At 32.1% G+C, this 26,898-nt stretch overlaps 2 protein-coding genes across 4 annotated transcripts; one reads left to right on the forward strand and one right to left on the reverse strand.

Moving 5' to 3' along the window:
- Positions 1 to 818: 818 nt before the first annotated feature.
- LOC132727924 (amyloid protein-binding protein 2-like) lies at positions 819 to 15,051 on the reverse strand. 3 transcript variants are annotated; one of them, XM_060713518.1, is made up of 12 exons: positions 14,909 to 15,051; positions 12,898 to 13,106; positions 12,171 to 12,389; positions 11,574 to 11,776; positions 10,133 to 10,825; positions 9,784 to 9,908; positions 8,811 to 8,916; positions 7,471 to 7,675; positions 6,822 to 7,002; positions 4,430 to 4,602; positions 4,049 to 4,069; positions 819 to 1,234 (listed from the first exon to the last, which is right to left on the reverse strand). In XM_060713518.1, exons 1-12 carry the CDS (start codon positions 14,950 to 14,952, stop codon positions 933 to 935), a joined length of 2,481 nt encoding a protein of 826 aa, XP_060569501.1. In that variant the 5' UTR covers positions 14,953 to 15,051; the 3' UTR covers positions 819 to 932. The 3 variants fall into 3 exon arrangements, with proteins under 3 accessions (XP_060569501.1, XP_060569502.1, XP_060569503.1); XM_060713519.1 differs by lacking the exon at positions 4,049 to 4,069; XM_060713520.1 differs by lacking the exons at positions 819 to 1,234; positions 4,049 to 4,069; positions 4,430 to 4,602 and adding an exon at positions 6,477 to 6,556.
- Positions 15,007 to 25,442, forward strand: LOC132727925 (ATP-dependent Clp protease proteolytic subunit-like). The gene is made up of 6 exons (XM_060713521.1): positions 15,007 to 15,123; positions 19,278 to 19,442; positions 20,262 to 20,358; positions 21,522 to 21,709; positions 23,468 to 23,573; positions 24,236 to 25,442. The coding sequence occupies exons 1-6, from the start codon at positions 15,091 to 15,093 to the stop codon at positions 24,343 to 24,345; spliced, it is 699 nt and encodes a 232-aa protein (XP_060569504.1). The 5' UTR covers positions 15,007 to 15,090; the 3' UTR covers positions 24,346 to 25,442.
- The last annotated feature ends 1,456 nt before the right edge of the window (positions 25,443 to 26,898 follow it).

Below are 26,898 nucleotides of genomic sequence, written 5' to 3' on the forward strand. Positions count from 1 at the left end.
AAATCTAAAAATTATTTTAGTACAGTCTTTTAAACGTTTTGTATCGGGTTATTAAGCTGTTGTTTAAATGGTTAACACCTTTTGCTGTGACACCCCTACTTATGATGCAAAATATTTAGTATCATGGCACCCAAAGTTTGAGACTTGAATAAGCAATTATAGATAAATTTTCGAAACTCATCAATTCAATGCCCACAAAAATTAAAACTTTACAGCAACTCTTAACACCTATATAACGATACACAACGAACATACAACAATTCACTAACAAAAACAATCTACCGGTATCTTTATTTTAAAATGTGTATTACACGTAAAAAAAGTAGCATAAACATACAAGCACATACATAAATATGTAAATAAAAGTATAAAGACAGGCAATAAGTGCCATTTTCAAAACACGTTGTATTCTAAAGGGCATTTTGACATCATTTATAATAATAGCAATGGCAATAACCATAATGATTGGTTACTTTTTTGGCAATCTTGATATACATCAATTAACCTGTAACACCCTAAAATCTTAATTGGACATGTCCATCTTTCAATCTGGTCAAAAAGCATTGAAATTCTCAAAATAAGTGCACACTTTTGAAATATGGAACAGTGCAAACCATTGCCTATTTTGGTAAAGATCTAAAATATTTTTAAAAATTAATAAAATAAAGAAACAAAAGTTAGAAGTAAGGTAAAGTGTTCTTTACAATAAATTAACATCTGCACAAATTCTCTTAATTTGTATCAAATACAGAAACAATTATTGCATTCTGAATCAAACCTCTTGATATAATAAATTTTTTTGTCAAGAAGTGGTTTCAAAGAAATTAAGCAGCAACTTGAAACAATAAATTATGACAAAAATAAAGTTAGCCCTCTATACACATCAATAAATAAACAGTTTTAACGATAAATCATTTGGCAACTTGCCAACTTTAACCCTTGTAGCCCTTTTCAACAGCATCCTCCGTTTCTTTCAACTCTTTCGCAAAATTGAGTGCTTTTTTCATTTTCTTCTCCCAAATGTTGAAATCTTCCATGAACTCCTCGAAGCTTTGAGGTTCTTCATGAAGTGTTGTAATGGTGACAGTGCCATCCAATTTGGGGTTCTCCCTCAGCCAATGAGAGAGCTGTATTTGAGCGCTATCCACTTGCTTGTTCATGTTGAGTGATTGTAATGTGTGGATGAGGTTCTCAAAGCATGTGTGGATCCACTTCATGTATACACCTGAGGATTCTGAAAATTAGACGAAAAAATAATGTTTTTTTTCTTTAACACAACATCTACTGCACTCATTTTTATTTTTTGGTGGGTTTAAGTCATTACAATGAACTGTAAAGGTAAATATTTGACGACTTTCCGGGTTTACTGCTCGAGGACCTTTAAAGCCCCTTCATGTGTAATATCAAGCATAAGCAAGCACCTATCACATTTAAGCTAAACAAATACAAAATACAATAATATTATTATACAATTATTGACTAGTGTGCCATTGAATATGATGTGATATTCACCGGCAGATGACATAATTTGACCAAGGCGATAGCAGAGGTCAAAATGACTTAATTTCTGCCGGTGAATATCACCATCATATTCAATGGCACACTAGTCAATAATTGTTTTATTATATGAATAGGCTATAAGAATTCAAAAATGTACAGAAAAATACGGTGAACTTTATACATGTACAACATTGAAGCGCGGAAAAAAAGACGCAAGTGTAAGGCGTGCAACAACTACTCAAACACTGCGCATACAAAAGTAATTCAAGCTTATACTCATCATGGCGGTAAAGTAATGATATTTTAATTGAGAGGACAAAAGGCAACAATTCTTTTTTTAAATAAGCACACGTTATTAACAGTCTACCATATATGGTCATTATATATGAGTCTCAATCTATTTTTAGACTGGGAAAATCCAATTCAGCCAGTGAATATGATACTACACCCAGTGAATATGATTCTATAAAAAGTTCTGTTAACAACCGTTTGGAACAATGAGATTGCAGCTATATTTAGATCATATAATAATGTAATTTAAATTATTATTAGACTTAATATTTTTTAACATAAGGATCCACACAATTGGGTACAATGTATATATATGTAGTTTTTAATCCAAAGCTCCAAACTTAACATGAACCTAAATTAAAACGAATTTGTATGAAAGCAACATATTGAAAACATTTAGCAAACAAACTTTTAACAATAACTGTAATATGTTGTTGTCATGTATCAAAAATATCTGATTGATCTTTTAAAGTTTTCAGCAAAAAGGGAGGTAACTGGTATCACTTCTTACTAATTATATTGTTATGTTTTGGGTTAAAAGAGGTTAATAGCATATGATATCCCTGGGTATATTAACTTTATTTATGCTGCACATAGAATTCTAAGCTTAATGTGGTTGCTCAGTAACAAAGATGCATCTTAGTGTATTATTTCCATGCACAGAACACATCACATTATAGCTACTATATTTAGTATATTCAGGTCAATATTGTCATATTAATGCTATCTAAGACTGAGGCTAAATTGCTCATTCTATATACATATTTATGGAAGGATAAAACGGTGTGTAAATTGTTACTGGGTTTTCAACACATGACATTCAACAAAACTATGATAACATTTTTTTTGTGCATACATAAAAGCATAATGTCCAGTGAGCTGCTATATATAGAGTTGTCTGTGGACCAGTGCACTCCACTTTTCTCAGTTGGTAATACCATTGTAAATAATAAATAAATGACCATTTAACAAATACTTAACCAAAAATAGGTTAACCAAGAAAGATTAGACCCATGGGTCATAAGAATTGATATTCAACTTTTTCTTTGAAAAGTGAAGCTAAAAATGCACATATTCAAATTACTTCAGTGTATAATGAAACAACATCCATGGAAAAACAGACAAGTCACTAGCAGTGAAAACCTTGAACCTGATGGACCTCTTACAGCAGAGCAAATTCATTAACATAAATATAGCAGGTTAAGGATTTTATACTTAAATATTGGAGCAGCATCGTAGAGTAAAACATTGTGTTAATATCTGCTTAAGGAAATAACAAGCCCGACACTGGGTAGATCAAACATTTATTTTAAACTTAGAAGGATAGCTTCCATTATAGTTGTCCAGAAGGAGTGCCAATATTGATAGACTTAAGCAGAACAATCACAAGCTGAAAGATGATGAAATACCTAGAAACAAGCACACAAAACTTTGCTAATGCAAACACACAAAAGAAAACAAATATATCCGATGATATTCTATGATGTTGCTTTGACAAAGCTAAAAATATGGCCGTATTATGAGGAAAAGTTGAAATTCTATTTTTAGACCCAATGACCTTGACATATTTAACATGAGAAACAATTAAAAGGGAGAAAGGTATACAAAAGTCATTAACTTCCTTCTCAAACCCTGTTTCTAAATGGTGGAGTAATTTGTTTACACATTTATCACATAAGCCATATGACAAGTGTAATAAACCCATTTAATAAAAACAATATTACACAAGTGTAATAACACTTTGACGCGATATCATTTACAATATAAAGAAACATAGCATTAAAGCGCGCTAATGTTTGCGTAACACAGTCTATCTGTGTTTCATTGAAAAATGACTCGTTTAACAGAAAAACTTTCTTATTTTAGATATGTAATAACCCATGTAATAAATAGAATATTATATTTGTGTTTATTCAATACTAAATTTATAGAACTTGTTGAATAAAATAATATTATGCTCGCCAAAGGCTTGCATATGATTTTATTCAACTTGTTCAATAAATTTAGTATTACATTGTAAATCTACACTCATTCAATATCCTCTATATACATGATTGTATGTATGTAATTAATGAAATAAATATCAATGGGGTGCTACAAGAGAGGGGAGGTAAATGTGATAGGACAACTAGCAACTATAAGCCACATCAGACTACATGCATTTTGTGGATTTTTCAGTGTAGCAATTAAGATAGTATCTGTCAATTTGCTCTAAAACAGTATTCTAATATATCCATGCAGCTATAATCAACTATACCTCTTAAATGATCCACGCTTGCTATAGATGAAAATTCAATGAAAAATTTGTCAGTTTCATATAATGAAGTATTGCACATTATCAAATTGTCATTTAAGTTACATTTTTTTGTCATCGTATTTTTGCAATTTATTATCAATATTTGAACCGCTAATTAATAAGCCAAAAATAATTGAAAAATAAACATTTTAGATTTTAAGTATAAAAAAGGTTCTCAACAAAACAGCTTTTTTATCTAAAAATTTGAAATGAAGAAAACAAAACAAAAAACTAAAACACCTATGATGTGAGTGATTCAGTTCATTAATTAAAAAAAAAGGAGGAGTTATATAATTACAATTGTCTTTGGCCCAAATGCAACACATAAAGTTATATACATACCAACATTGTCAACTACATTTTTCAATATCATGATACACTCTTTTGGTTTCTCTGTGATTTTGTAGAAAGTTCCGAGGGTGGCTGCGGCCAGGAGCCGGAAATAACTGTTGCTTGGCTGACACAGTTTCATCAATGCTACGCTTGTCTGCATCATATCTTCCGCTAACTGTAATCTGATATATAACAAAAACAATGTAATGAGGCCATACATTACTAAATTTGAATAATGGACATGCCTGACTTTTAGTTTGGAAAAGTTCATTAGAATTTTAAGGGATGTCAATTTTAAATCACTGAGCAGAGAAAAAGTAAAAAGATTAGATCACAATACACTGATGGCCTGAAAATATACTCAGAACTTAGGTCAGGTAGTATTAATACAACTATTAAACAATCAAAGGTACTAAAACCTCTACTTTCTAAGTCATCACCAGTTAATTACTTTTTCATAGAGTATGTATAAGTATAAGTAAATAATAAAAAATATGCCGTAAAAAAACCCAGTACATTTAGTCAATAGTTTAACATTATATAGTTAAAAAAATTATTATTTTTCAACACTTTTGTTAAGCATCAAATCTGACTTTGATTTTTTGAATGCAAAATAAAAAATAAATAAAAAAAAAAACATGACAATAACAACACAATCTCTACTTCTAGCCAATAAAATTCAAAGTTGCATTATATGAAATGATCATTTTCTGTGAAAGCATATGTCTGTTGCTCTGTTTATCAAGATGCTTATCAAAAATAAAAAAATGTGTGCATATAAAGGGCAATTTATAGGAATTCATGTCAACCAATAAGAAACTGAATGAAGACTGGACAACAGTTTTTTTACTGATTATATTCTTCTATAGAAATCAAGTCCTTTATATGTACTTAACCTCATACTTTGCTGAACTTTTGTAATAGACTTGCTTTAGTAAAATAGGTTAAAAGATTTCATGACCTAATTGTTAAGGTTGTTGTCACCTTAAAAACCCTCACCTCTGCTAATTTCAATAGTGAAATATTAACACAGAGCATCGAACAGTACCCAGACTATATACATGTGTAATCTGACCTTTAAGATTATCTATACTTGTGGCAAAGACCTATTAATTATAGCCATAAGCACGCATAAATCAGGCAATTCAATGCACTCAATAAGTTGTTTGTAGATATCTTGTAAAATTACAAATTTGACGCAAAGGTAATTTTATTTAAAACTAGAGTGACTCACAAATGTTGCTATTTAAAGGTAAATGATTTCAGGTTCTATGCAACATTACTAGCTGGAAAATACCTAAATAAGGTATTTCTATATACCTGAAACATCATTACATCTTGTCCTTCTTTGAGTTTTGACTGGTCTTTTATTGATTTAAAAGGTTTCAGTATCAAATTAATAAAATCAAGCAGACAACAGTATTAAATCTGCCAAAACTGGCCAAATACTTGGACATAGGTCCACTATTCACTTTTGTTAAAAGAAAGTTTAAGCAGCAGATTACTGCAATTCATTTCTTTTGAAAATATGTAGTATTAAGAATTTATAATAATGCCAAATTATCATTCATGTTGTCTTCATAAGCCCTTGACCTTTGACAGTCCTTGACTTTTATTAGCCTAAACCTTTATCAACCATTGACCTTTTTACTTTTATATTATAACATATACATTCTTATTTTTTGAGTTATTGCCCTTTGTTAATTTTCATACTTTATTTTTGTCAGGTCATTTCTCCTAAACTATAATAGCTATGGACTAGAAACTCATAGGATAATAGTCTTTAATTACATGAGGCATCAAGTACTTGTATGGGATATCATTTACTTGTAAGAACAATCATGTAATTATAGTAAGTATCACATGATCATGTAATTGTATGAGTATAAAATATCATGTACAGTGTAATTCTATGATTAATTATACAATATATCATGTAATTCACAGTATCATAATTGAATATTTTCACAGCAGATTCAATATCATAACATATTTTTAAGAGGTTAAGAAGAGTACAAAAATTAGGATTGGGATAAAGGAGGGAAAAAAGGAAAAATACACATTTGAAAGGATTTATATATGGGTTGATATGGATATATCACTTACGGATGTTTCTTGCTGTCTGGTAAAGTTTCCCTAATAGCGTGAAAAATGAAAAGTTCTACATTGGTGATATACTGTAGTGAAAGCTATAATATATGTGAACAAAACAAACATTTATACAAACAGACAATAATTAAATTATGAAATTAACTTTCACATAATTATTCATAATTAAAATCCAATGACTTTATAGTACAATGGACAGTTTATTTTTAGCATCATGAAATTTAAGCAACTTAAAAGAAAAAAAAAACCAAAAACAATTTTTAAAACCTATAAACTTATTTTTAATACATACCTATCCATTTTAGAATAGACTTGTCCAAGTAAGGCATAGACTTGCGCTGTTCTTAAGCTGACCTCTCCGTAATGTTGAATGACAAGTTCCAATGCTTTTCTTGCTTCGGTCTCGGCAAGTCTCAATGTAGCATCCTGGGTTTCTTTATTGGCGTGGAAAGCTTTCCATTGCAAGGCTGATGCTGTTGATGGAAACAGAAATTATCTAAATTGTAGACAGAAACATATTACATATTTATTGTTTTTCAAACTTTCAAGGACCAGAGGTGTAGTAATTAAGATGTCTTCAATGAGCCCTTAAGTTTTAACCCTGAATTAAGGTGCTAGCTCTAATAATGGGTCAAATGAACTCTTGCCTTACTAAGACATTAGTTAAAAATTGTTTCAAAATTCCTTACGTTTGTTTAAAGTCACTCATATTGACACTATTTGACACTCATTTGGCAAGGATTCTACTTTTACAGATTGAGGAAGACCGAATACGTCAAAGAAATCAATAATTCATAAAGATATATTTTTTAATATACATGTCTACATAGACTGGTATACTCATATTGTAGGTATAAGAGCATGCACTGTTATAGGTACTAGTGTATGTATGTCTTGTAAGCAGAATAAGGGTTACTTCCTGCATATATAGGTCAACTTACCAGAGGTATGAAGGAAGATGTACAACATGGGATGATCCTCTGTCAGAATTCTTTTAGCGATTCTCAGGGCCTCGTAAGAATGATAGAAATATTTCTCTGTATCAAACTTTTGTAACACCATCAGGGCCTTACTGACTGCTCGATGAACATAAGCCAACTCAATAGTGTCGCAACAATATATCTTCTTCGCAGTTGATAAGGAAAACTAGAAAAATCAAAAATAACTTTACTTGGAATTTTTTTCAGCAATGATTTATTCTATGTATTTTTCGAGCTACTCAAAAGAATGATCATAAATTTATGACCTAAGTGAATGAAACATTTGCTTTTTTCATTTCTGAAGGTGATATAATACATGTAATGATATTTGTGATGTTGAGATTTCAATGAATATTGATGAATATTCATGTTGCCAAGTGATAGCTTGTGAGGACAATATGACCAACAGGATAGCAACAAGCAATACCATGCTGAAGTAGTCGTAACGCTATCACTGGCTAAAAATATCTGTCTCGGAAGCGTTATTTTATCAGAACCGTTCATTACAATGCGATGTTTCTCCTACCTACACAGCTGTTGTAAATTCATGAAATTACTTTTCTATTTTAAGTTTTAGCTAGCCTGCTGTTGACACCCAAATTTACCCACACAACCAGTGCAGACCAAGATATGACAGCATGGATGTACTGATGGATGTAAAGCTTAACACATTTTATAGATTGCATGGAATAATTCTTATAAGTTAAGCACACCCCGGATATCTTAAATTGGTTGTGATTGAAAGTACTGTCTTGAGATGACAACTTAATTGAGCAAAGAAATAGTAATTTGATAAGTAGCGATACCAATTTAGTAATCATAAACCAATAAATTTACAAGTTTAGTTTGTTGTTAACCAAATAATTGAAGAATAAGCAAATGTGTTTTTTTTACCAAAAATGTAATAGGTATGGTGTTGGAGCCTTTACAAAACATTTACTGGTGGATATTTTTGGTAAATGTTGACAATTATGTAACCTAAAATGCCATTATGTAGGTGTGTGTAACCGCCACATGCCCGGATGATTGCCTCAACCCTTCTCCTCATACTACCAGTAAGGCATCTTATGCGATATTGAGGTTAATTTTGTTATTTTTGGTGCAGAGCTTGTTCCAGTTGTTGCAGGTTGACTACAGGTAGTTCATACCATTGCATAAATAAAATTCAAAATATCAGTTTGGTCATGTCAAAATTGAGGCAAAATGCAGGGTTTGTTTAACTTATTCCCAGGTGTATATTATTTCACTTTAACAAAAACACCTTAAACCATTATAAAAAATATATATGATTTCTGACATACTAATGCTAGCTGCAGGCATGACTCATCTTGTCTGAACTCAGTGGCAAAGTGAACTAAATGTAAAAGTGCCTTCAAATACAGAGGATTGCGTTGACCAAAATGATGCCTGGAAAAAGAAACAAACAAAAAAACACTTTAAAATACATTGCAATACATTATGTAAAATCAATTGTTATTCACTAAAACATATAATATTAATAAAAGTACTTCTGATACAGCTTTCATGAAAACAAAATCTTTTCCACATTAATAAACATCTGCATACACCAAAGCACTATCATACTATCAAAATCATGAGTAAGAGGGATTTAACTACCGTTCAACCTCTGCAGAGCAACACCCTTTGGGAGTCAAAACCTTTGGTTGTTATTGAGAGGTGTTGCTCTGGAAAGATGAAATTTATATTTAAGTTTTATTTTGGGGCAAATTTACACTATTGTAGTTAATTTGTAATTGCTTTACAAAGGACCTCTCAACACAGGTTGCACTGTAATTACAGCATTTGTGTGTGCTTGAGTTTGTTTATACTCACCACGGGAAAAAAACATACGGGTGTGTAAATATAGCAATGATAATGTCTTGACTATTACACAAGTTTAAAGTCAGGCCAGACACATATCCATGCAGTCTGACCAGGTTTTTTTTACTATCTGCTGCTTAATACTAGTATTTTATTACCAAAATCCCTTCAACTTCTAAATGGACTGTTCCAAATTCAAAGCAAGGTAAGTCCATTACACAAATTTAACAGGTTTAGGCTTCAAACAAGACAAAAAGGATAGTGTTTACAACTCTGTAACTCTAACCTCATTTCAGTTAAAGCCAAACTTATAATTATAAATGTAACATCTGTGTTAATTAACTAACATCTGTGTTAATTTGAAAAGAAAAAAATCTATTTTTAGCCTCAGGGACACAATCAATACAGTGTTGTGGATCAAGGATGGTAACAAGACGAAAAGATAATTCTTACTTTGCAAGCTGTACAGTGTATATTGCCAGTTTTTCAGCACGTTTTACTTGCCATTTTGCACAGTATGCCATCACTGCATTGCACAATGTATTGATCAACACCACTTTATCACATGACTTCACTTCCTGTAGTAAAAATAGTTTTTGTCAAGCACAAATATTTGGAAAATTATAAGCACTGATGATGGTATTGCCAATAGCCGATGCTTTCCAAACTAAATTGGATAAAGGGGCTCATTGAAAGAAAGTGGTTTGCAAATATACAAATGACAAAAAATTACAAAAATGTATCTAATATAGCATATACTTAAACTATCATATACTGAATCAACAAAGCGGGGCACCAATACCTTGAGAGCTTTTTGCGACCATGAGAATGCTGGATTTACAGAACCAAGTTCAAGCAACATGTGACTCAGTTCTGTATATATTTCCGCTTCGTTGATAATATCCTGTCCGAATGACATCATTTTTATCTGCCACGTCATTTCCACTGCTGCCTGATAAGCCTGACTGGCTCCGATGAAATTGTAGTTTCGATTCCGCAAATGCATAAGTTTTACGTATCCACGATACTTCGTCATCCAAATATCTAAATGGTGAGATTCACGTAAGAAGGACATTAATATTGACATCACTTTCTCTGCGTCTGTATAGTACCCATATTCCGTCATAAAATCAATGAGTGAAAATGCTAATGAAGTGAATTGTTTTACACTGTCGGCATTCCTTGCGACCTTGTTATTGCTTTTAAGAACCGAGTAAAATGAACTGACAATATCTTGTAACAAGTTAACGTCAACACTTTCGAGCGATTTAAGATATTTGAAATACAGATGATAAAATTTTGGTTCCTGAAGAATTTCTTGGACGATGTCACACATGCAAAGTTCAAAGCCGACCGGAAGCATTTTACGCCTTGAAAGGACAGTTACAAGTTCAAGTTTCTTTATTTTTTCGAGAGCTTGTGACTCCTGTTCCAGTTGCTCTCTGTCAGCAGGGTCTGCGGATTTCTCCAACTTGTGAAAATGCTCCTCTGGAATCTATGGAAAAAAAAATGATAATAAATATTTTACACAAGCAAAAACTTTGACAAGCTGACCAATCATTTGTACCTATCCAGTGTATACTGGACAGCAACAATCTATTATATATAATGTACATGCAAATATGTATTTTCCTGTTTTAACAAAAGCCATATGTATACACCTATCAATATAAAAGTAACAAGCACAGCTGCACTTAATTATTTAAACATTCTTCAGTGTATTCATTTTAATGTGATATAATTATTGTGATAACAGTAAATTTGAATGCTTTCATGCAGTTAAAGCGAAAACAGACTCTTTTAATAGAATAAATGTTGCTTTTTCAAATTAATACCATAAAAATCTCGAATAAAAAATTCCTATTGAAAATTTTACAAAAAGTATTCAATACAAGGCTGTTATTACATAATAACTTAGAAGGAAGAAGTAAAGTCAGCATAGGATAATATATAAGGACATTTATTACCAGCAAATTATATGACCCTTTGGACCATAATGAGGACAACATGAGTTGCAAGTAATTAGCATGCTAAAGCCAGTTATAATAAGCCCTGCCTCCTTAGTATAACACATTCTTGGTCACTGCCGTACTTTTGAAGTCAACTGTTATGTTACACTGGTATAGTTTAAAAGCTATAACTTCTCCCATCGGACTGTTTTCATTAAAAAAAATCCTTTACGAGTCTGCATGTATTCAGGACACTACATGGACCATCACAAAAACATCACATTTCAGACTTACTGTAAGAAGAGATCGGAAGTTGTCTGGAGTTGGAATCCACTGTTGAAAGTAACCTTTAACAAGTGTGACAGCATCGTTAGTCTTCTCAAATCTGCCACTCCATGTCGGATATTTCTCCTCTTTCTCCTCAATCTCCCTCAACACCTTCTCCTCCTCTTGTTTTCTCTCCTCTTCTATATTTAGAACATTTTGTGCTTGACCATCTGTTAATAGCATGTGTATTAAGAAACTTTATAATGAAATAAATAAACACTGACTGTTCCGTGGATTAATACAAAAGATATAATTAAAAACCAAATATCACTCTCTAAATGGAACAAGATGAGTTAATTGTATGAAGTGTTCATCAATTAAATCTGTTTAACTTTTAGTTCCAAGATATTCATAAAATTTATATAAAAACTATGTATAAAGTCATATCAACAACGAACCATCTTTTTTGTTTGTTTTTGTTTTAATTGTTCTTTAAGCATAAATCAGACATAAGCAGGCATCTGAGAGAAAAAAGCTATTCTTATGTAAACTAACCAGATAGCTTTCTCACAAAATAACATCCAGTCCCTGGCAGGATTGGAATTGATTGAATAGTAAACTTACCTGGGGATTTTATTGAAGGAAGTGGTCTATATTTAGGTAATTTATGCCTTGGTGACTCCACCTCAGAAAACTTGGTATGCTGTGAGTTTGGTCTATGGATAACAGTATTGTCAAGAAATTCTACCAACAGCTTGTATCGTTTTCTCACTTCCTGTCCAGCATCAGGGTTTTGTAGAGCTTCTCTAAAAGCTCTGTACCAATCAATATGTTGTCCTTTGGCTGAAAAAAAACAACAAAACAACAACAATAAATAATGTTATTAATAACAAGTTTGTTTGCCTAGTTTTTACTTGCCATGTTTTTAAACACATTTTTGTTCATATCTCAGTGGTCTCCTCCTAACTGGTTTTCCTTGATAACTAAAATGCCAGTATTTAACAACACATTATTAGTCAGGGCTTATTGTTAGCTGTTAGCTTGTGTAGAAATAAATTACCGGTAAACTTTAATTTGAAACATCTCTTATATAGTCAATTATCAAAATACAAATCTCTTTTCAGATATAATAATAATCAAACATCACATTCATCCTAACCAAAAAAATATCACCTACATTGACTAATTTAATTCTGAAAGCATAAATATCTAAGAAATAATAATTCATTTTAGATTGGACAAGTTAAATCTATTATTTAGACTAACTACTTTATATTTACTTGACTTTGTAAAGAGGTTCTTGCTAACAGAGGGTTGCTCTGTAGAGATTGCACTGTACTGGTATACTCACTTGGAAGAAGATCAACAAGAACTCTTGCTTTATCAGCTTGGGTTGAACCAGCATGAATCCTCTTCAAGTCATCTTCCGACAATACACCACACTCTACCAAGTGTCCAAGAATGTGCTCGACACGTAGCTCTTGAACAAGTGCAATTCTGTTGATTCTAAGTCGCATAACATTTTGCTTGTCTAATCCAGACTCCCTTATTGGCTCTGGACTGAAATTTTAATAGAATTTTACTGAAAAGTATATCAAAAAGTATTCTGCGACTCAAGCATAAGCATCATCATGAATTATCATGTCAAGACAACATCCATATTTGGCACTAATTGGCTGCTGTATTGAAAACATCTTTTGCGTTTCATTAATATGAATTAGTTCTTTTAATCATGTGATTACTAATTGCTTTTGATTTTCCATAAATATGAGACATTAGCCAAACTACTATGTTATTGTTCAGAACTGTTCACTATTTAGGGGAGAAGATGTGTAAGCGACCGGATAGCTCAGTCGGTAGAGCCGCAGTACGGTATTCTGAGGGTCCTGTGTTCGAGTCCCAGTCAGGCTGTACATTTTTCTCACCCTGTGACATTTGGCGCCAAACATGGGGCCATGATGGTATAAGGTCCAAGTTCAATTTCACAATGTTCTCTTTCCATATTAGAAATTCGAGGACGAATTTCAATATAGCGGGGGAGTATGTCATGGTTCAGAACTGTTCACTATTTAGGGGAAAAGATGTGAAAGCGGCCGGATAGCTCAGTGGGTAGAGCCGCGATATGGTATTCCGAGGGTCCAGGGTACGAGTCCCAGTCAGGCTGCACATTTTTCTTACCCTGTGACAACTAGATACAAATAATAATAGATGTAACAGTTTTTGTTGGAAGTAAAGAATGGAAATAAGAGAAATATATTAAAATTAAATTGTGTAAGATTTTAACAATCCTTTGATATTTAAATTGTCTGAATGCAAATTCATCGATAAAATTTGATAATAATAACTGCATTGGAAAAGAGTCAACTCGGCCCTATACCAACTCGGCACGGGTCAACTCGGCCCACTTTACAAAAATATATAGGCCTATAACGTATTTACTTTGCTTTGCATGTTGTTAAGGTAAATGAATAATAAGAAATATCTTATTATTATTATATAATTATACATTGTACCTCTGCTGAAATAAAGTATATTTAGAAAAAAAAAGTTATTTATTTGTCTTGCAGATTCGATAAAATTAATATAGACACAGGCACGATTATCGAACCAGGGAAGAAAAAATATGAACAGATTAATAAAATAACTTCATATTTTTTCTTCCCAGGTCCGATACTTGTGCCTGTGAATATAGATATAATAAAAATGTGTTTCCTTAGATGCATTTTGTTTGTAAAGTAATTTTCAAAAAAATATGAAACAAAAACGTGTTTCCTTAATAGCATAAGCTTCTAATTAATTGCAGGTGGTCACTAATCAAATTTGAATGAATGAGCCAATCATAATTATCACCTAATTAATCGGTATCTTTAACATACACATTGATTGATAATAATAGCCCGTGACAATAGGAGTCCTTTGATGTCCTTTACTCATTTTTAAAAGTGGGCCGAGTTGACCCGTGCCGAGTTGGAATAGGGCCGAGCTGACTCGGGGGCCGAGTATGTTTTAGGGCCTAGCTGACCCGGATTCACTGCATTTAAGCTCCATGCTTATAGCCCTATGGTAATTGATAGACTGTCAATAATCTCAATTGGACATAATGGCAATGCCAATGGACCATAGAATCTAAGTTAGATGACGTCCTTCCCCTTTTTGAATTTTGCCAGTCAGATGGAATGAAATATGAAAACTACAACAATGCGTTAAAAATGTTAAATGCTAAGGATTTGAATACATACAAGTGCAAAAATATAAAAATATTTAGAGAAAATTAAGAAAGCTTCCTTAGCAACAGGTGCGTTGGCTTGTTTTTAAACACATATTTTTTAAATCAGCTAAACACAGACGATCAAATTCCTTACTCTGATAGAATAAAAGTCCCTTTCCTATTTACCGTTGCTGTCATTTTTTCTTTAATCAGAAATAAGACATAAATAAAAGAAAATAAGCCTGCAAACGTCGCTACCCATACACGTCCATTCGGAATATCTCGGATGAACCGGAAGTTAGTAGCCGGTGCGATATTTTGCGAAAATTAAGAAGAATGTTACAAAACGTCGTGAAAAAGCTATGCCAGGTTCCAATATTCTAATAATGATTTCAGATAAATTACATATATTTTATATATTTATTTTGATATCACTTAAAGTTTACACAGACCGTGTTTTTCGTTTTTGTCATTAGAATTCGCGAGAGGTTTAAATTTTTTAAAATGACCATTACATAATGAATGACAGACTATTCTCTCCCTTTCCAGTTCCTCCCCCTGACGGTTCTCTCCCAAACCGTTTCCTCCCCTGACGGTTCTCTCCCAAATTTGAAATATACAGACAGTTCTCTCCCAATTTTTTTATAAGTTATCATTTTAGTTTTGACTTAAAATCTAATAATATTTCTTAATGAAGATAATTAATAGAATGTGTTTAATTAAGTGCATTTTATGTTTTTTGTTTATCTGAAAAGTGTTTTGTAAATTTAACACCTTTTTCAGGTGTTTTAATCCTATCAACACCTTCATTGTGAGAGATTAAGATTATTGGACTGATATACACCTGTAATTTTGTAAAGGTTTATTGATATTCATTCATCTTTAAAATAACAAATAAGGTGATAACAAATATTTTCTTGAAAATAAATAAGCAAGAACTGGTATGCAATTAGTTTCACATTTTAACTTTTATACAAAATTGATTAAAGTATGTGTTGTCATTAACAATAAACATGAAACAATATATAATATCAAATAACTTATAAAAAATACTTATTCATCAACACCTTTTTACAGCTATTTTAATATAATCAACACCTTAATTCTGGAGACACCTTAATTAAATCTGTCAGCAAACATAACGCACATATGTACATGTATTGAACTCCTTTCTTCATTATACAAAAGAATGGAATTTAGCAATTAAAATTCATTCATCATTTTTTCTTATAAATTTTATTCTTATTTATTAAAAAAAAGGAACACACAATAATTAATATCTAATGATTATCCTAATCAAGTAAATTATTCATTAATTATTTTCAATGACTAAACACATTAAAAAATATACATTAAATCTAATGAAATAATATAAATCAGAATTGGTAAAATGTATTGAAAACGTATTTTTGTTGTTATTAAATGATTTGTATGAATGAAATAATAAAGAATGAAGTATTTTGTAATGAAATATTAGACGTTTATGCGGCATACATGGTTATTTCCCAAATAGTATTAAAGGTGTTTATTGGCGGTTTATCATAGTCACCAATCATATCAAATTTTCATATAGATAACTTATTTTTTACAGATTTTTTTACAGATTTTGTTATCAAAAAAATATATTTTTACACAGATCTTATTTTCGTTAGAGATCTTATTTTATAAAGACATTATTTTCATATAGAGTCGTTTTTCATATCATTCTGATAAAGATATTATTATCATACATATATTATTTCGTATAAATCTTATTCCTATACAGACATTAAAATATTTATTTTCGTAGAGTACTGTTATGACTTTATTTTCGTACGGTACCTATTCTTATATAAATCTAGATCGTTGTTTCAGGTTGTTTTTGCAATAGTTCGTTTTTTTATTTTGATACTTTTTTACCACAAGCATTTCTTGTCTTATAAGATCTTAAAACTTATTTGCAATTCATTCTTAAAACTTATTTGCAAAATCATTAAAAGTAAAGTTAATACTATTTTAATATAAGTTATGAACCATGTAAATCTTATATATATATATTTTCATATATTTTCGAACATACCATCTTGGTTTTATGTTAATGCGTTCTTACTATACTAAATTTGGAATATTTACCATATTTGCCGCACAAACGTCTATAATATATCATTAAAAAGAAAAATTATTCTTTATTATTTCATTCAAACAAATCATTTAATAACAGCAAAAATGGTTTTTGATACATTATATCAAAAATAAATCTTATTTTCGCAGACCCAATCGTATTTTCGATTTACACGGCAATTCAAGCTATTTTCACACAATAGTATTTTCGGCTCAAACTTTTTTAAATATATTTTTAGTTCTGAAATTTATTATTTTATTCATACAAATAAATTATTAAGAAAAAAAAAATACGTTTCTAATACATTATATCAAAAAATAAATCTTATTTTCGTAGACCCGATCTTATTTCGCTTTAACGGCAATTCTGAGCTATTTTCGTACGACAGTATTTTCGGCTCAAACTTCACTTTTGTAAAATATTTTTTTGGTTCTGAAATTTTAATTTGCTGTAACATCATTCAATGAATGCATAAATATATATTTTACATAATTATTTCAACAGATAAATGCACTATTTAAAAAATAAATCTTATTTTCGTAGCCGCGATCTTATTTTCGCGAAAATAGCTTATTTTCGGTATCCATCTATACCCGAATAATATACATGTAATTACATGCTAAAAATTTTTTTTTCTATTTTATCAAATGATCATAAACTTTCCCAATTATTTAACATCTAAATACTTCAATATTTTCTAATTTATATCAATTAATAATAAATTTACCCATTTACTTAACATCAAAATACTTCAAAAATAATGTATAAATAAAAATAAAAATGGGGAGGAACTGTCTGCTTATTTGCAAATGTGCTGACGGTTCTCTCCCAAAATAGGGAGAGAACCGTCAGGGAGGAAACGTCAGGGTAGGAACTGGTAAGGGAGAGAATAGTCTGACTACCTTACATAATCTGATAATGTTTTAGCTTGTGGCTTTGCTTTTATGCATATTTATGTAATTTTAGTTAATTACATGCTGTATATGCTTTTGCCAGTCAAAAAACATCCCAAAAAGTTTATAGATAATTTGTCTAAATTTAGGGCCAACAAACTGTATGCCATTTTATACTTGATTGATTATTTAACATTTTACAAAATACTTGCCTTTTTGTGCCCCCACTTTAGTGGCGGCATTTAGATTTACCCTTGTCTGTCCTTCCGTTCGTCCGTTCTCTTTTGTGTCGCATGTAACTCAAAAAGTATTTGACCTAGAGTCATGAAACTTTACAGGAATGTTGATCAGCATGTGTAGTTGTGCACCTCAGTCTTGGGTATTTTTGTGTGGATTTATTTAGTATTTTTCGAGTTATTGCCCTTGACTTAGTAAAATTTTGAAAGTTTCAACTTGTGTCGCATGTCACTCAAAAAGGTTTTGACATAGTCATGAAACTTAACAGGAATGTTGATCAGCATGTGTAGTTGTGCACCTGGGTATTTTTGTCTGGATTTATTTAGTATTTTTTGAGTTATTGCCCTTGACTTAGAAAATTTTCTTCAATTTTCAACTTGTGTCACATGTAACTCAAAAAGGATTTGACATAGAGTCATTAAACCTTATGGGCAGGTTGCTCAGCATATGTGGTTATACACCTGGGGTTTTGCTTGTGGATTTATTCAGTATTTGTAGAGTTATTTCCCTTGACTTAGTAAAAACTGTTTCATTATGTTGTTATTTGTTCCTTGAGTGCTTGAGTTAGAATCAAGCAACTTTACAGGAATAATGATCAACATCACTGTGAAGCTACGACCTGGGACTTTGCATGTGGATTTTTTTCAGTTTTGTTAGAGTTATTGCCCTTGACTTACAGTAGTATAAACTTGCAATTTTCAACTTGTTCATGCATAGCTCAAAAAGTATTTGGCTTGTAGGCCTGAAAGTTTACAACAATGTTGGTCAGCATGTGTACTTATGCACCTTGGGGTTTGCTTGAGGATTTATTCTCTATTTGTAAAGTTAGTAAAAGATTTTTAGTTTACAACTTGTGGCACAAGTAGTCTAAAAAATATTTGACCTAGAGTCATAAGATTGACAGAACAGTGGCGTGTGGGGGCACCCGTGTCCTTTGGACACATTTCTAGTTTACACTATACTTGCCTTTTTTACCTTATTACATTTTGGTTAATGCTGGAATGTAAAGTTGTGTGTTTGCTAAAAAAATTTAACACATTTCACCAGACTAAGGGAAGTAAACAAGTATGGCGGTGAATTAAGGCATAAGCGATAACAGGGCACTCAAGAATATATTCTCCCCAAAGCATTGATTCACAGTACTGGTTTGATAATCAACTTTAACATACTTGAACTACTACAACAGTGCCATAGTATCATAATTCTGAAACAGTGATGAACTGTTGTAAAGTTTTCATGCATTTGATTAAAAAAGAATAATAATAATAAAAAAATATCTTGTGTAATTTCAGGTAACAATTTGCAGACAGATGTTATCAAGGCATATTCATATATCAGGTTGTGTCCATAGACCTTATTATGTTCCTATTGTTGTTGAGCAGACACGGACTGGGGAGCGGTCTTATGATATCTACTCCAGACTTTTAAAAGAAAGAATCATCATGGTTATGGGACAAGTAAGGTATTTCTCAGTGTTCCCAAATGTCTGCATACAGAGGACTCATAAGATGTTAAATACCTTTTATATGGGACTAATAATAAGATATTTTTTGCCCAAAATATGTCTCCACTAGGTTTTAAAGCAGCATTCCTCCAGAGGGTGACAGAAAAACTACCGTCTTAATTCCTTATTATTTCAAAAGCTCCCTTCAAAAACATTTTATAGTTGAAAGAAATAAAAACACTTTAAAATGTTCATATTTTAACATTATTACTCTGAAATATGACACGAAAAAAGGCTGATCTATGTTGAACATTGACATTGAAAGATGAACAATTTGCAATTAAGCTAGAAAATCTGTTAGCTAAAGTGTTTATTTATAAAATTAGCAAATTTGTTAATCAAGATCACAACATTAACACTACTGAAATAATACAAAACATTTTAAGGAATACATGTATATTCAGAATTTAATTGGAAATAATATTTTTTGGGCAATTTTCAGCCCAATTTGAGTTCAAAGCATTTTAAAACTTCTCATTTTAAGGTTATTCACAATTGAAATAATATTCCTGGAAAAACAGAGTGAGCATAATTTATGATAATAGATATGATTATGAAATTTTACACACAGGTTATTGGTTTAGACCTTCATCAAATTATGCAATGTAAAAAAATAAAATTTCGGTCCTGTCATGTCAAAAAAACTTAGTGGAATCCTTTAAAACGGTACTGAATGAATTGACAATCTTGAAACAGCATTTTTAAAATTCTGTTGTCTGATAAGTTTTAGTGATGTGGATATTTTGTATAATTTGGATGTTTATATTTGCAGATATCTGATGAGATTGCTAGTGCTGTCATTGCACAGATGTTGTTCTTACAGTCAGAGAGTGCCAGTAAACCTATAAATATGTATATCAATAGTCCTGGTAAGTTTTTACAGGGGCTACCCATTGCAAGGTTACCAAGCCTTCACCTCTGAGATTTTTAATTCTTCTTGAGCAGTTGAATTGTATGTATCTGATTCAGTTAGGCTTTCCAGCTAGCTTATTGAAGGTTCATAGTATTAACTACGTGTGTGACAAGGTTCATGGTTTTACTAAGGTGCGTGGCAAGGTTGTTGGTTTTACTCCAGTTTCCTTGAAGGTTCTCCGTTTTACTCAGGTGTGTTGCAAGGTTCATGGTTATACTGGAAATGTTGATGGTTTTTCCAGGGTGATAAGTTTACTGAGGTGTTCTCTTGTGCCTAAAGTAATGCCATGGAAGGACTCTTTAACTGAAAAATAATTTATTGCCTTGTTTATTTTTGGAAGAGTCCATTTAAAGTTTAAGGGATTTCATTGTCAGAATACAAAAACTGAGCTGTAAACAGAATAGAGCCTGGCCAATCTGTACAGATGTGCAATAGGTAATTTTTTCAATTCTAAAAGACTTACTGTTCAAATTTAATACCCCTAGTAAGTTGTTCAGTCTAGTTTATATTGGACAAGGTTATTTGTTTGTTTAATTGGTTGTATCCTTTTGGTCAATCCATATGACCAGCTTTTATGGATTACTAACCAGAAATTTCAAACACATCTGCAAGTGACTGCCTATTAATCCCACATGATTTCTAAATCAGCAGTGAGTGAGAAATGTCTATAAGATTTGATGTCTGAAAGCAATTGTCATGGCGAAATTTCAACAAGGATTGGATAAGCTATCCCTGGATTACTAAAATGACGCTCTCCCTATAGAGCGGACTCGGATATAAAATCTTAAACATAAATTTCATATAAACTCAATGTAAAGTAAAAAGAACCCAAAAAACTTTCTTTTCTTTTTTTAAAAATGACGAAATTACTATTGTTATATAAAATTTACAATTTGTTGTTAATTTACATTGAAAATAATAAAATAAGATACAAAGTTTTCTTATAGCTTATAAGTGCAACAAAAATATTGCTCCTGCCGCTCATGAAATATTTATTTTCATACCACTTGATGAAAATAAATCCTTTATTTATAGAAGTAACTTGATTATTCTCTATAATTATATTCCTTATTGTATTTGTCATTGTTAAATGACCTATAATTGTTATTCTTTCTTCAGGTGGTGTGGTAACAGCAGGTCTTGCCATATACGACACAATGCAATACATTCAACCACCAGTATCCACATGGTGTGTTGGTCAAGCTGCAAGTATGGGCTCATTGTTACTAGCTGCAGGTACACCAGGGATGCGAAACTCTTTGCCAAATTCACGGGTCATGGTACACCAAGTTCTAGGAAGTGCTGAGGTAAGCCTGAATGTGACTCCTGTGTGAAATAGAGATAATTGTATGGAACAAGAAATAACTTTTTTTATGCCCCCACAGAGTGGGAGCATATAGCGTTGCACTTGTCCGTCTGTCTGTCACGCCGTACGTCTGTCTGTCCGTCCGTCTGTCCGTACTTCCCGAAATCTTGTGAACGCAACTCCTCTTAAACGGGATGGCAGATTTTGCTTAAACTTTCAGGGATGAAAAACCTTAATATGTAGATGGTAGTAAAGGAAGGAATTTTCGCTGCAACCAAATTTAACAGAATTATGGCCCTTTGTTGATTTTTTCACTATATACTATGTAGAAATTTTGTGAACGCAACTCTTCTTAAACCGGATGGCAGATTTTGCTTAAACTTCCAGGGATGAACAACGTTAATATGTAGATGGTAGTAAAGGAAGGAATTTTTGCTGCGACCAAATTTAACAGAATTATGGCCCTTTGTTGATTTTTTCACTATATACTATGTAGAAATTTTGTGAACGCAACTCCTCTTAAACCGGATGGCAGATTTTGCTTAAACTTCCAGGGATGAACAACGTTAATATGTAGATGGTAGTAAAGGAAGGAATTTTGCTGCGACCAAATTTAACAGAATTATGGCCCTTTGTTGATTTTTTTCACTATATACCATATAGAAATTTTGTGAACGCAACTCCTCTTAAACCGGATGGTAGATTTTGCTTAAACTTCCAGGGATGAACAACGTTAATGTGTAGATGGTAGTAAAGGAAGGAATTTTTGCTGCGACCAAATTTAACAGAATTATGGCCCCTTGTTGATTTTTTCACTATATACCATATATATGTTGTCAGTGGGGGCATCCGTGTCCTTTGGACACAGTTCTAGTTTTTATATGTGGTTAAATGTTTTGCAAATTTTAATCATATCTCATATTAACACTGTCAAGGTCATCTATCAATCTAAAAGTAGGATAGCTATGTTAAAGGAAAAAATGGGAGCTAAATCAGCTGTAAATATTTAATACACTGGCATAAGAGAAGCGTAATTGCAAAAGTAATCAGCATGCACTAAGAATATAAATCTTGAGTTGTACGGTCATTTTGTTTTCTTTTAAACAAAATGCAAGGGTTGCTTGAAACTCTTGATAGTGTTTGCAACCAAGTTCAAGACTTTAGTAGAACAGCAGGATACATACTTATTATAGTGTAAGAATTGTCAGTCTTTATGGTATTGTAAGATTGATTAAAGCTACAGATGAATAATCAAATTTCAGGTCCAATGAACAAATTTTTCAGTTGATTTAACAAATTTAAAGAAAAAAATCAAACATAAGGAAAATACATTATTATTCAAGAATAGCCCTTATGCATCTTGTTTTCATGCATTAAAATTTGCAAAAACCCTTGAAGGTATGAAATTGCTTGACCTGTGGGCTTTAAGTGCCGCCACATACTTTTGTAGATGTTTATGCAGGAAAAATGATGCATTTTTCCTCTATTACAACTTGTTTCCAAATTTAAGAGCTGATAGATAAATCCTTGATGTACAAGATTAAAGAATTTATTTTATAAATTTAGAAATAATTCTTTGCATTTTATTGCATTTTATCCATTTTAAAGACAAAACAAACCTTCCCTTGTTAGAACTTGTATTCCACAGATAAATGTGTCGTTAAATTTTGTATTATAAGGTAGTAGTTTTTGACCAATGGAGCACAGTTTATTTATATAATATACATGTAGGCTACTTTATCATGTTCATTGATTTCAGGGTCAAGCTACAGATATACAGATAAGGGCGCGGGAGATACTGCGTATTAAAACAAGATTAAACAACATTTATGCCAAACATACAGGAAAACCTGTAGATCTTATAGGTAATGCTTAATTTTAGAATTCTGAATATATTTGTGTTTGTGTGCCAATGTTGCTATAGTTTTTGAAGTGATTTTCTTTTCAAAATCTTTTGATTATTCTCAAACTGGCCTATCTTGCAGATTTCTAAGATATCAGAAATAATGCATTGTAGAACTGGATTCTTTCCTCACAATTTAGGCGGGAAATGTTCCATATGTTTCATTTTTCTTTTGACTATGTTAGTTCATCTAAAAATTGTGATCAAAGGCAATACATATTAAGAAGGTTTAGTCTCTAAATGAATAATCAATAATTATTGTAAGTTTTCTATGACTTTTCAGCACAATTTTTTTTTGGCATCCTAGTGTAATGCTGTATGTACATTGATAACATTTTTCACAAAGTGGTAACATTCATGAAAAGAACATGTATAGTCCCTGAAATGTACATACATGTACATGTAGCATAGAACTGAATTGGGAACATTGATCTTGGTCTGCACTGGTCTCATCAGTATATTCAGGTCCCCCCAGCAGGCTTAGACTTTTTCACCTCCACCTTCAAAGAAAAAATGTGGAGCTATTGTCAAGATTCATCAGTGTTAGCATTTGTTAATCTTTTTCATTAATGATGACAATATATATTTTGATGTTTCAACATATTTTTCATATTTTCCTTTCAGAGACTACAATGGAAAGAGATACATTTATGTCTCCCGAAGAAGCGAAAGATTTTGGAATTATAGATAATGTACTAGACAAACCACCAGTTTTAGATGATAAAAAGAAATAGTGTCACAGTAATTGTGTGTAGACAACGTGTTTTATTTTTAGCTCACCTGTCACTTTGTGACAGGGTGAGCTTTTGTGATCACTTTTCGTCCGGCGTCCGTCCGTCCGGCGTCCTTAAACTTTTACTTTAAATGACATCTCCTCATAAACCACTAAGCCAATTTCAACCAAACTTCACAGGAATGTTCCTTTGGTGGTCACCTTTGAAAATTGTTCAAAGAATTTAATTCCATGCAGAACTCTGGTTGCCATGGCAACCGAAAGAAAAAACTTTAAATATCTTCTTTTAAAAAACCCAAAGAGCTAGAGCTTAGATATTTGGCATGAAACATCTTCTATTGAGTGTCTATCAAGTTTGGTTAAATAAAAGCCCTGGGGTCAAAATTGGCCCTGCCCCAGGGGGTCATTGATTTTCCCTATATGTATATAGTAAAAACTTAAAAAATCTTCTTTTAAAAAACCCAAAGAGCTAGAGCTTAGATATTTGGCACGAAACATCTTCTATTGAGTGTCTATCAAGTTTGTTCAAATAAAAGCCCTGGGGTCAAAATTGGCCCCGCCCCAGGGGGTCATTGATTTTCCCTATATGCATATAGTAAAAACTTAAAAAATCTTCTTTTAAAAATCCAAAGAGCTAGAGCTTAGATATTTGGCATGAAACATCTTCTATTGAGTGTCTATCAAGTTTGTTCAAATAAAAGCCCTGGGGTCAAAATTGGCCCCGCCCCAGGGGGTCATTGATTTTCCCTTTATGCATATAGTAAAAACTTAAAAAATCTTCTTTTAAAAAAACCCAAAGAGCTAGAGCTAAGATATTTAGCATGAAACATGTTCTAATAAATGTTTACCAAGTTTGTTCAAATAAAAGCCCTGGGGTCAAAATTGGCCCCGCCCCGGGGGTCATTGATTTTCCTTCTATGCATATAGTAAAAACTTAAACAATCTTCTATTAAAGAACTCGAAGAGCTAGAGCTAAGATATTTAGCATGAAACATGTTCTAATGGGTGTCTACCAAGTTTGTTAAAATAAAAGCCCTGGGGTCAAAATTGGCCCCGCCCCGGGGGTCATTGATTTTCCTTATATATGTATAGCAAAAACTTAAAAAAATCTTCTTTGACAAAACCAAAATAGCTAGAGTTTAGATATCAAGCATGAATTATCTTCTAGTGAGTGTCTACAAAGTTTGTTCAAATAAAAGCCCTGGGGTCAAAACTGGCCCCTACCAAGGGGTTTCATTCTTTTTGTGTATAGTAAAAACTTAAAAAAATCCTTCTTTTAAAAAACCCAAATGAGCTAGAGCTTAGATGTTTAGCATGAAATATCTTCTTATGGGTGTCTACCAAGTTTGTTCAAATAAAAGCCCTTGGGTGAAAATTGGCCCTGGGGGGGGGGGGGGGGGGGAGGGAAAGGGGGAAGGTCATTATTTTTCATTATATGTGTGTAGTAAAAACTTAACATCATGAAACATCTTCTAATGGGTGTCTTCCAAGTTTGTTCAAATAAAATCCCTGGGGTTTAAACTGGCCCCGCTCCGGGGGCCTATAATACAGGTGAGCGACCTCAGGGCCATCATGGCCCTCTTGTTTCTTGTATCATTATTCTTTGTTTATTTTAATAATGTAAATAAATTATTTAAAATACATCAGTTTTGTTTCTGATTTGTAAGTTCGAAAAATAGGTTTGGTTTTGTATCAAAGTACTGGTGGACAGTGGCTTAATCAGTGCTTTTGAATGTTATACCAGTACTTGTTAGTTACTGCAAACATAAATCTTTAAATTGAGTGATATGAGTATAAAGGATAAGGAGCTTACCAACTGGGCTTATCAGTTATGAGTTATCATAGAAATATTTCAGATTTATGCATGTGTGTGTATTCATTAACCTTAAGCCAGCTGTTGTTAACAGACTCTACCCATGCAACCATTGCAGACTAATATCAGCCGGCACATTTAGGCCAGCATACTTGTATATATGTGCCATCTGTTAATGTTCTGAACTGTTTGCTATTAATTCAGTAGTCTAGTTATTTTGAAGTTTTACCTACAGATGAATGGTTTTTGTTTATACAGAATTGAAGATATGTGTATAGGCACACTCAAATCCGCTCCTGGAACCAATCAGTACTGAGCAATGAGTGTAAAGTTTCTTGCTCTTTGAAACATCAGTTTGCCCCTGACTGAGTTTGAATCCACACAGCTTGTATCCTTCTGTTACAAGTCCAACCAATTAAGCACTTGGCCATGCTGCCCCTTATGATAAATGGCTTTGTTCAGACAAGTCCATTTAAGATACTTTGCAGGGTAAGGGTGGACTTGTTAAATGAATTCAAAAATAGCTCATCATTATCACAAATACCTCTTGTACTTAGGGTGGTAGATTACTTACACTGTCATAATTTTCTTGTGGACATCCAGTTCTGAACACAAAACTTGTGACTTTAGGCTGCAGCCAATTTATTTCAAGAAAATCAAATTTGACAAAAATGTACTCAGATTTTAAGAAAATGAAAAAAATTCAAGTATTAATTAACATGTTGTGTGCAAATAATGACT

The sequence above is a fragment of the Ruditapes philippinarum genome, unplaced genomic scaffold (genome assembly GCF_026571515.1).
Source record: "Ruditapes philippinarum isolate M1 unplaced genomic scaffold, ASM2657151v2 ctg5388_1_1_1_1, whole genome shotgun sequence".
In the NCBI taxonomy this organism is placed as follows: Eukaryota; Metazoa; Mollusca; class Bivalvia; order Venerida; family Veneridae; genus Ruditapes; species Ruditapes philippinarum.

Coding starts and splice junctions, on each gene's coding strand:
- LOC132727924 (XM_060713518.1), bottom strand. CDS start 14,952: ATGACAGCAACGGTAAATAGGAAAGGGACTTTTATTCTATCAGA. Junction 11,777..12,170: donor TCCTTCAATAAAATCCCCAG/GTAAGTTTACTA, acceptor TGCTATTAACAG/ATGGTCAAGCACAAAATGTT. Junction 10,826..11,573: donor ACTTCCGATCTCTTCTTACA/GTAAGTCTGAAA, acceptor TTTTTTCCATAG/ATTCCAGAGGAGCATTTTCA.
- LOC132727925 (XM_060713521.1), top strand. CDS start 15,091: ATGTTACAAAACGTCGTGAAAAAGCTATGCCAG. Junction 15,124..19,277: donor TCGTGAAAAAGCTATGCCAG/GTTCCAATATTC, acceptor GTGTAATTTCAG/GTAACAATTTGCAGACAGAT. Junction 23,574..24,235: donor AAAACCTGTAGATCTTATAG/GTAATGCTTAAT, acceptor TTTTCCTTTCAG/AGACTACAATGGAAAGAGAT.